At 50.8% G+C, this 9,843-nt stretch overlaps 3 protein-coding genes across 3 annotated transcripts; 1 reads left to right on the top strand and 2 right to left on the bottom strand.

The window, feature by feature from the left end:
• Positions 1-136: 136 nt before the first annotated feature.
• On the top strand, positions 137-3,379 carry BP01DRAFT_292263 (Yip1-domain-containing protein; the record flags this gene model as incomplete). Its single annotated transcript, XM_025571686.1, has 7 exons — positions 137-169; positions 251-367; positions 473-659; positions 712-1,921; position 2,025; positions 2,299-2,673; positions 2,777-3,379. 7 exons carry the CDS (start codon positions 137-139, stop codon positions 3,377-3,379), a joined length of 2,526 nt encoding a protein of 841 aa, XP_025433237.1.
• A 244-nt stretch (positions 3,380-3,623) lies between these two features.
• On the bottom strand, positions 3,624-6,390 carry BP01DRAFT_230461 (putative ubiquitin fusion degradation protein (Ufd1)). Its single transcript, XM_025571203.1, has 3 exons — positions 4,666-6,390; positions 4,163-4,569; positions 3,624-4,108 (listed from the first exon to the last, which is right to left on the bottom strand). The coding sequence occupies exons 1-3, from the start codon at positions 6,176-6,178 to the stop codon at positions 3,869-3,871; spliced, it is 2,160 nt and encodes a 719-aa protein (XP_025433238.1). The 5' UTR covers positions 6,179-6,390; the 3' UTR covers positions 3,624-3,868.
• Positions 6,391-6,633: 243 nt separating this feature from the next.
• Positions 6,634-8,581, bottom strand: BP01DRAFT_315464 (uncharacterized protein; the record flags this gene model as incomplete). The annotated part of the gene is made up of 3 exons (XM_025572559.1): positions 6,634-6,738; positions 6,798-6,890; positions 6,941-8,581. The coding sequence occupies 3 exons, from the start codon at positions 8,579-8,581 to the stop codon at positions 6,688-6,690; spliced, it is 1,785 nt and encodes a 594-aa protein (XP_025433239.1). The 3' UTR covers positions 6,634-6,687.
• Positions 8,582-9,843: the final 1,262 nt, after the last annotated feature.

Here is a 9,843-nt window from a genome sequence, read left to right on the forward strand (position 1 = left end):
GACCTCCTCCCCAGGAAATGGTCACGGGTCACGTGCGCGGGAGGATCGTCCCCGTCTGTCCTCACAGTGCCGCCGCGCCAAAGTGGAAAGCGAAGGAAGCAAGCAGGTCTCTCCTCTGGTCAGTGCCGCTGCAGCAATGTCTTCTTCACTTTCTATCGATGACGGAGATGTTAGTCAACCTCTTACCATTGCTTCACTGTTTATCGTAAAGTCCTTGGACTGACAACCGTGCTCGTGATTTGCGCTTTAGATCCTCGAGCGTCTCCAACAGCGCGCCGACCCGAAAGTGCACGAAGAGCAGCAAAAGGCCATCGATGAACGAGTGAGGGTCATCTACGAGAAGGCGCAAACTCGCTTAGGTGAACTGGTCAGTTCTGCGAATATATTTGTCTCAGAGTTCGCTCTATCTTGAGAATTCGAATTACCCACGCAAACTACAACGGATAACTGACTCGGCTGTTCTCGGCATCAGATTGATCAAAATTCCACTCTACCATGTGTCATTTCTTCAGTGCAGATTCACGGCGCTCGCCATACTCGCAGAAGCTTTCTCGAGCGGATCTTCAACTCTCTGCTTAGCAGCAATCACAATAGGCCATATACGCTCTCTGAAGCTTTGCAGGAAGTATCGGCACGTGCGGATAAGCTGGGCAGATTTGGTAGGTTTTCCGCTCGTTTCGTTCTATGCTACATTTCTAATTAAGAATCCAGATGTCTATCAACAGCCTATTTCAGTATACCTTGATCAGTCGTCGCCGGTCGATTCTCAAACCGGCCTCCCGAACATTGATGTCCTGCTGTCGGTCAAGGAGAAGTCCCGCGTCTTGCTGAAGACGGGTACTGATCTCGGAAATACTGAAGGATCCGCCTATGGTAATCTCCTCTGGCGCAATGTATTTGGGGGTGCAGAGAACCTGAATTTGAATGCTTCGCTGGGCACTCGGACAAGATCGGCTTACCAGGCCACCTTTGACACCCCGCTCTTTAGCGATCCGGATTTCCGCTTAGAGCTTGGTGGAATTGCCAGCGCCACACAAAAGTCATGGGCCGGCCACGAGGAGGTGCTGAAAGGAGGATGGAGCAAACTCCGCTGGATGAGCTCGTCCGGTCACCACCACGAACTGGGGTATAATGGTTTTTGGAGACAAATGACCGGACTTTCCGAGAATGCATCTTCTACAGTTCGCGCCGACGCTGGAGACAGTGTGAAGAGCAGTATCTTTCATAGCTGGACCAAGGACCGAAGAGATAATGCGTTGCTTCCCTCGCGGGGCTACTATGCCAAGACTTTCAATGAATTGGCTGGCTGGGGTTTACTCAAGGGTGATGTCTCCTTCTGGAAGTCGGAGATCGAAACACAAGCCGCAGTTCCCGTTCCCGTTCCAGGTGTCAAGGGCGACAGTGGCATCAGTTTCACAACTGGGTTCCGTGCAGGACTTTTGTATCCTCTGGGACTTGACTTGGACTCCCGGCCTCAGTTGTCTCGCGTCAATGACCGTTTTTTGCTTGGAGGCCCTACAGATGTGCGTGGTTTCCGTCTTTGTGGCCTCGGACCTCATGATGGAGCGGATGCGGTTGGAGGAGACGTGTATGCTGCGGGAAGTGCCAACTTACTGCTTCCCCTCCCCCGAGTTGGTGCAGATAAACCTTTCCGGCTACAAGCGTTTGTGAATGGTGGTCGCCTGCTGCCACTCCGAACAGCAGGTAAGAATGTCCCAACCACCAGCGCTGAGGTGAAAGATGCCATGGTCTCGACCATGTCCGAGTTGACAAATGGCTTGCCCAGTGTTGCCGCGGGTGTCGGTTTGGTTTATGCCCATCCTGTCGCTAGGTTCGAGTTGAACTTCTCCCTGCCGCTAGTGTTGCGTAAAGGCGAAGAAGGCCGCAAGGGCCTCCAATTGGGAATCGGCATCAATTTTCTGTAAAAACAGATTTAAGCGATGTAATGTAGCATTTTCAATAGAACAAGGATGTGTTTATTCTGTGTGTCAGCCGAAATCGAGCATTTGTTCATGTTTATTTAGTGTATGTATCAAAATTTAGGATCATGATAAGTGGAAAGAATGACTCTAAACCAAGGTGGGCCAGCTTGCGGTTTGTGCGCCTCAGGCATTAAACATGATCCCCGCTCCGTCATCCATCATCACCGCCAGCCAGCTGTTCTTTCTCGCCTCTCTTGTACATCAAGCTCAATTCTTCTTACTCGCTCGCGCAGCTCATAAGCATCTACTTGCCTACTCATCGATTCAAGCTAGGAGTGCAACTTGCAATATAACTTTTCTATTCAAACTTCTCAAGCTTCTTCCCCCGCCCTTGGCCGCAATGGCCCAGTATTATCCGCAACAGCAGTCTTATGAAGCCCAGGCTTCTGCGCAGAACCTCCAATTCTACCCGTCATCGTACCAGTCCGTGTCTGGCCACACAACTCCTTCTCAGGCTTCCTATGGAGGCTTCGGAGGCTCCTCTAACCCGGCCGCTCAAGCGTATCCCGTCGGCGGGGTGGGAGGCGGATATGGTGGCTTCGGCTCTTCGTCCGCAGGAGTGAGCGGAAGGATGGGTGAACAGAGTGGTTTACGGACGGGATGGCTTGCCGCATTTGGTACGGAAGGATATGACGGGGAGCCGCCGCTTCTGGAGGAGCTAGGCGTCAATTTTGAACACATTCGTACCAAGGTAACTGGCTATCATAACCACAAGAGACAGAAGAACGAAGTTGTTCTGATGATGTGCCTTCCTGACTGACGTGGGAAACGACGAATGTCGTTTTCATGTTTAGACCTTGACCGTTTTGAATCCCTTTGCTCGTATTGATCAGCATCTCATGGACGATAGCGACCTCTACGGTGCGCTGCTCTACATTGTCCTCTACGGCACATTCCTTCTACTGTCCGGCAAAGTCTTCTATGGATATATATACGGCGTCGCGGTGTTTGGCACGGTGGCACTACATTTGATTCTCAGCTTGATGTCGCCCGCGCTCGACACGGCTCCCGTGCCCAATGCCGCAGATCCCACCAACTACTCTCCGCACCACAAACCTACCATGTCGGACGCCTCGGCCGCCGGCCATTTCTCCGCCACGCTGACTTTTCCCCGCTCCGCCAGCGTCCTTGGCTATTGTTTCTTGCCGTTAGTGCTGACGAGCTTGGTCGGCATTCTCGTTCCCATGGATACCATGTTCGGTTATCTCCTCACCACTGCCGCTGTCGGCTGGTGCACCTACAGCTCGTCGGGCATGTTCTGCGCCGTCGCCCGCATGCGCGGGATGAGAGGTCTGGTCGCGTATCCGCTGGCGCTGTTCTATGTGGTCTTTGGGATCATGGGCATTTTCTCTTCCCGCGGAAGTGGTACCCTAGCTGCCAAGACGGGTGCTGCCTGATACTGTCATTAGTATCACAAATGTGCGCTGGAGACAGAGCTATTGTCTTTCTCAATAAGGACATGGGCCACTAATGCGATGCTTCTCTACTTAGAGGACTGCATCGTTGCAGCCAGAGGGTTTGCTCAGTTGGCTTCGCGGAGAGTTGTATGAATATCATGATTTCCTTTGTTAGCTGAACTATACCTTCGGTGCATCTCTAAATTAGCGGTGTGCTCGATTCTCTTCTTGATTGGCAAATGATCTCATACTATCCAAGTAATCGATGTTTTCCGCTATGAAGAATACTGTTTCCCAGTCTCGACCTTGTCAAAAATTCATAGCTTGGCTGTAGAGATAATCTCATGATTTAGTGCGCCTGAGCGTTAACCAGAAACAAGAACACCCACGAAAATGGTGAAACGCCCCAGAACAACTAAGTAGTAAGCCAAAGGGAGAAAGACCCAACTCAACTATGTGCTTGTCATCCCGCTTGATGCAGTTGAGCCCCTACGCGAGCGTACTTGAGTCCTCACCACGAGCCGGAGCCCATTTCTCCAGCCACTCGCGAGATCGCTCAGGGTCACCTGCGCAAGCTTCCACAGCAGCGACACACCATGCCAAATCCCAGGACTTCTCCTCCGCCGCAAAACTTGCTGCGGCGAGTGATTCCGCAAGCGCGCGCCGTTGTTGGCTTACTTGATCGGTACATAAGTAAAAGGGCGCGTGATTAGGTTTATCACCTTGCATGTTAACTGCCTCAATTAGCAGCCTCGCCGTAGTCAGCATAGCTGCAGTACTCATCAAGTTGCATGGCTCGCTAGGTTTTCTGGCTAGCTTTCCCGTCTTGCAATACTCATTCTGACACCAGGATTTACCACACCCTGACATCATCTGGGAGAGATATCGACGCTCGAAGCGTCGTCGGAGAGCCTTTCCTTCTGGGTCATAAGTGTCCACGTAGAGTGGACCAAAGCAAATGCTGCATAGGCCCAGGTGATTGGCGCTCTGCGTTCCGCGACCATCCACGATTCTGCCGCAATTCTTATTCAAGCAAATGCGAGGCGTAGGTCGAGACAGACGTTCCAAATCGTGGTGGCGTAGGTGGGTCCTCATTCCTCGCATCCGAACAATCTTGTTGCACAAGTGGCATTCCGTTGTCCGTCCTCCATCCACCAGCTCATGCGGGGTAAGACCAGAAACCAAGACTTCTGGATCATCCATGTCAGGATCTGAATCACTCCGTTGGGGAACCACAAGGTGGCAGAATTGGCAGAGGATGGGTTTGAAAGGACAGACAGTCGTACGATGTTGGGCAAGGCGCGGCAGGCTCGGTGCCTGGTATCCACAAGCGCGACAAGAATGCTCCGTATGAAAAATCTCATTATGCTTTTGCTTTTCTGATAGACTGTTTCCATAGCATGAATCATGTGGGCAGTGCCAGTGGTCATGCCATTCGGGAGATCGCTTCTGAAAGACGTTCTGGCACTGGGAGCAGAACACGTTGTTACGAAGACAAAAGTTCTCGTGAAGCACCAAAGTCCGCTGTGGAACCCACTGGCGGCAGTTATTACACTGCACATCCGCTGGCTCACGGTTGCTCAGATCTTCTCGTGAAATAGACCTATCTTCCTCAATTGTGGAGCAATCTAGGATCTGTATCTTGTAAGGCACCGGTGTTTCAGATCCTTCCGTCGGGGGGACGTTAGAAGTTAAGGCATGGACCGATATATAGAGAGCATCAGTTCCTTCCAGCTCGATATTTGTTGGTTGAATTCTTAATCGCCTGGAGCGTCGCACTGCAAAGTCACCGAAAACATGTTCATCTGCCCTAGGTCGATTCCTTTGACGAGCGGAGAACGGGCTGGCAAAAACGTAAATGTCTGCATTGCCAACGCCTTCCACGCAAATTTCAAGGATTTGCCCGCGATCCCAACTGGAAAGCTCGTAATCTACATAGCCACCCGGTGCCACTTGGCCAGTGACTGAACGGCTGACATGGAGTTCGCCGCCAGAAGAAGTGCCCGTCTTATTGTCCAGAGTGCGAGATGATTTTTCTAGCCGCTTCTGTAATGTTTCTTTTGCTTGATCCTCAGTTAAAGCAACGATGTCCACTTCCAAGTCCGTGTCCACAACACATATTCCAGGGCCCTCAGGCTCCACCCTGTCCACCAGAAACCGGAACGGCTCACCTTGACCGCTGACAGCGATTAAGACCTCTCCAACGGTAAGAGTGGTGTAATTATCGCGTAGCACGCGTTCCAGCAGAGCTTTCCAGTCTTCTGGGTCGTATCCGGCTGCAAGAGGTCGCAAGCGCACATAGGTGCCCTTCGGTAGCTGTTGAGCGTGTATCGTTACCGTAGCAAATGAGGATTGCTCTGACGTGGCCGAGGTTGCAGCCCCTCCTGTAGATGACGACCGGGGAATGTCCAATCCGAGAGCGCATCGTAAGAAGTAACTCAAACCGATTTCATTTTCCCTCGAGGAAAACTCTCGAATACCCGCATAGACCACGCGGTCATTTTGAGGATTCACAATGCGAAACGTCAGCGGTTGGGGCAGTTGATGTTGGCGCTCTACGGCGCGGTCGCGTGCTTGCGACTCAGTCGCAAATGTGTAGGGATTGTAGGGATCGAATGCGGTGGTGAGAGAACGCGCAGAACCGGGCGAGGCGGTGTCTTGAAGCGGGGCAGCGGCAAGGAGTTGCTCGAGAGCAGACTGAGGAAGTGTAATCTTATCTCCCGGGAGGTCGGGTGTGAAGTTCGGAGGTGAGACTATCAATTGTGCTGTCCAGCGTAAAGAGACTTCATCAAAAGCCATAGTGCCGAGATGACTCTCTGGTGTACTGTACTCGGTAGGTAAGCGGATTGTAGAGAGTCCTAGCGAGGCCTTATACTTGGAGACTTTCGGATCTTGGGCAAGGCAGCCGAAGCGAAGAGTGAAGCTGAGGAGGGAGTTGCGGATGGGTGAAAATCGCTTGATAACCAGGTCATCTTGAGAATTGGAATAGCCACGAGCAGTTGCAGAGAGTGCAGAGCGAGGCAAGAGAACCGAAACGCCGCGCGCCTTCTGGAAAGAGGTCGCAGATTTGTCATCCCGTTCGCCTGTTTTTATTTTACTAACATCGTTTCTGAACTTTCTCAATGGACATGGACAGTTGACTACGGAAACAACTGAACGTGTGCAGCTAGGCGGTTGAAGCAAGTGCTCAAGTAGTGATATTGCACCTGATTTTCCATCCCACTTACAATACCTATTTAGCTAACTACCCTGCTATCCTGTCGGCTAATTGAAGATAGGATAGCGGATTCTGCGCGCCACAATTCCCATCAATATAACTCTCTCACCCTATGGCGGGTGCTGGTATTGCACCAGGCGCACTTCCACACAGCATCTCAGTCAGCCCTCATTGGGCAAAGAAGCGGATGTTTCTACATACCAGTGTTGGTGAGCACCCTTCATTGTGTTCAATACAGTAATCTCCTTGGCAGGAGCTGCATGTCCGTTGGTATTTCGCCTTGCAAGGAGCGCACTAGACACATCATCAGAAGGGACTAGCTGGACGCCGACCGCAGCACTCACCGTGGGTCCACATTCCCAGCAGTCCTTGCTCACGCCCGGCCTGCCCATGTTCGAATCATCCCCTCTGGGACCTCTAACAGCCGTCTGATGCGGGGTGAGGTTGCTTCTTACCCGCTCTGGGTGTGGCAGGCAACTGGCGCAAAACCATTTGTTGCAACGATGGCACCAGCGGTCGGTTAGACATTCTGTGCATCGAGCTATTAACACCGCTTGTTCGTGAGAATTGAGCGCGGGGCGCCTAGCTGCTGTCACTGCAGATGAATGCAGCGGAGGTGGCGCAAGCAGGGGAAATCGCTCCTCGTTGGATTGACCCCAGATATCCGGGCCTTCAGGTGCCGTGTGGCACCCATCGCAACCTCTGGGACCAAGAGCAACTGTGGCAATTGCCGGCGCGAGCAGTCGACTCTCTTGGTTTGAATGTGCATTGGTCTGTGATAAGGCATGGAACTCAAAGTTGTGCCGATGGCCTCGACAGAGCACAGCGTCGAAGGCAATTATACCCTCGCACTTCTGCACAGTCTCTGCCCATCCATCATCTATGCTTCCCTTGAAAATCTTCCCTGACGGATAAAACCAGGGGTCCTCCTTGCATGAACTCTTCGTCGGCTCTTCACGCGAGAGTGGACTTTCTCCGAGCACAGATCCCTCGCTTGAGCCTTGGCTGGAACATCTTGAGTTCCACCAGTCACGGTACTTACTACGTACGATACCCGGGGACTCTACTATGGGGGTAAAATAGTATAATCCCTTCAAACGTGGGGTTCCTTTCGGCCGTGTAGGTCTGACCGCATAGTTTAGAACCTGCATCAGCTTCCGCTCATTCAGTTGCCGGCACCCTCTTATTGAGAGTATGTTGATGTTGAAACGATCTGACAGTATGATGTCGGCAATCAGTTCAGCCGGCACGGATACTCCATCTAGTACCAGAGTTCGCACGTCTTGCAAAAGCGATAACCGTTCCAGATGGGCAAAAATGTTTCGGAGAGGTGCTGCATAAAATTCGTCCGCTGTGGTTGCGTCACTCGGTTGAACGTTTCTTGTTGCTTGATTCTCGAGATTCTCAAAAAGTTCAGTGATGATATAGGCGCCGCGACATTGGGTTAGGTCTAGATGTCTGAAAACATAAGGTGTGCCCAGGATCAAGGACCTGAAATTGCGCGAGGTCGAGGCCACAGCAAACAAGGCTGGCGTGGACAAATATGGAGCGATGTGGTCGAGGATTAAATTGTTCGATAGAACATCGTTAAGAGTGGCTGGTTTATGCAGGACGGTGGATATGGGTTGAAGCTTTGCGGTGTCGCGCTGCACGGCTTCGTAGGGTTCTTCGTCATCTGGTAGCACTTCGTGAACCATTGGTACAAGCCCCAATTCTTTCGAGGTCAATCGGCTAGTACCGTAAAAGAAATCCGGGGCACGGCCGATGAGATTCTGGCGGTAAGCAGTCATCGCACCTAGAGCGAGTTCATCTCTTCGCGAAAACATGGGAGCAGCATGGGGCTGGAGTTCCTCGAGCGCTGCTCTCGCATTGGCCAGTTCCGTCTCCAGAAGCTCAATAGTGGACAAGAGGACGGCGGGCATGGCTTTGATATGGTCGGGATCGATGGCGGTGACTAATGTAGACCATAGCTCCCCTTCGGGCATGGTAGGGGATGCCAATGGCGTTGACTTGGGATTTTGGGCCGATGGTACGAGGAAGCGAGGTAGAAGAGAGAGCGTGCGGAAGAACAAGTCAAGAGGCGCTGGGACGATATAACGTGAGGGGATGATGCGGAGTAAGGGAGTGGAACACACTGTGGTGATCAGATAAGTGACGCAGGACGAGATCAACAATAAGGAGAGGCGAAAAAAAAGAGGAATGTGGCAGCAGAAGTAGTCCTAACCGTCGTCCTAGTAGTAGTTGTAGGCAGAAGAACAACAACGGAAACGACGAGTACCACTACCAAAGGTTGATCAACGGAGGTACTGAGGGGGAAATTACAAATGCATTGAATGACTTTCAAGCTTTCGATATAGACCAGGATGATAAGCGAGCTACGTCAGAGTGGTTGTCTCGAACCAGCAAGATACCTCGGGGCTCGGAGAAGAAGATAGAACTATTAGTATGTTGTCACAGTCCGTTCGTTGGGTGAGGGAGGAGGGAAACGAGTAGGATGATAGATGGGAGAGAGGAAGTCGAAAGTAGGCATGGCTACTGTATACATTATATACCCTAAACTCTACATCTTCTATCAAACTCATGCATCCACTGACCGAAAGACACAACAGTCAAGAACTATCGTACGTGCTGTATAGTACAGCGAATTCAGGGGAAGTTGGCATTCATGCATAAGTATGCAACTATGGACTAACTACTCCGTAACTAAGGACTTACTATTTGTTGTACTTGAGTACATGACTGGCGCAAGGGGGCACAGGGGGGCAAACTATAGTAAAGTACGGAGTACTCGGTAACTACACCGTAGTCCGTGCCTACTTGCAGTCGTATACTGTGTAGTAAGTACATAGTAATGTACAAGTAATTTTTGGGAGATTCAGCAGACTTGCACATTCCACACTCCCAGGTTCACGGCTTCAATTTCTCCGTGCCAAGACCTGGACCCACTGGAATTATGGGGAGATGGGGTATGTAATTTTACAGAGCACATTGCCACATACTTCTACATATGTCATATAGTTATATACACTACAGAGGCATGTACCAAAAGTTATAGAACAATGCTAATTTTCTTGATGTATTGCAGGCGTATGGCCTACTATACTAATTTATATAATATATTAAATATATATAGATCTATAAAGAAATTAATAAAACACCCAAATAGTTATTAAATAAAGCTGGGAATTGGTCTTTTAGAGTATAGTTAACAAGTTCCTAGTATTTTAATAACATAATTTTTATCAAA

The sequence above is a fragment of the Aspergillus saccharolyticus genome (genome assembly GCF_003184585.1).
Source record: "Aspergillus saccharolyticus JOP 1030-1 unplaced genomic scaffold BP01scaffold_8, whole genome shotgun sequence".
In the NCBI taxonomy this organism is placed as follows: Eukaryota; Fungi; Ascomycota; class Eurotiomycetes; order Eurotiales; family Aspergillaceae; genus Aspergillus; species Aspergillus saccharolyticus.

Excerpts from the sequence above, each read along its gene's own strand:
- BP01DRAFT_230461 (XM_025571203.1), bottom strand. The coding sequence starts at position 6,178 with ATGGCTTTTGATGAAGTCTCTTTACGCTGGACAGCACAATTGATAGTC. Across the intron at positions 4,570-4,665 it reads GCCGCGCCTTGCCCAACATC|AAGTCTTGGTTTCTGGTCTT; the intron begins GTACGACTGTCT and ends TGGATGATCCAG. Across the intron at positions 4,109-4,162 it reads CTAGCGAGCCATGCAACTTG|ATGCAAGGTGATAAACCTAA; the intron begins ATGAGTACTGCA and ends GAGGCAGTTAAC.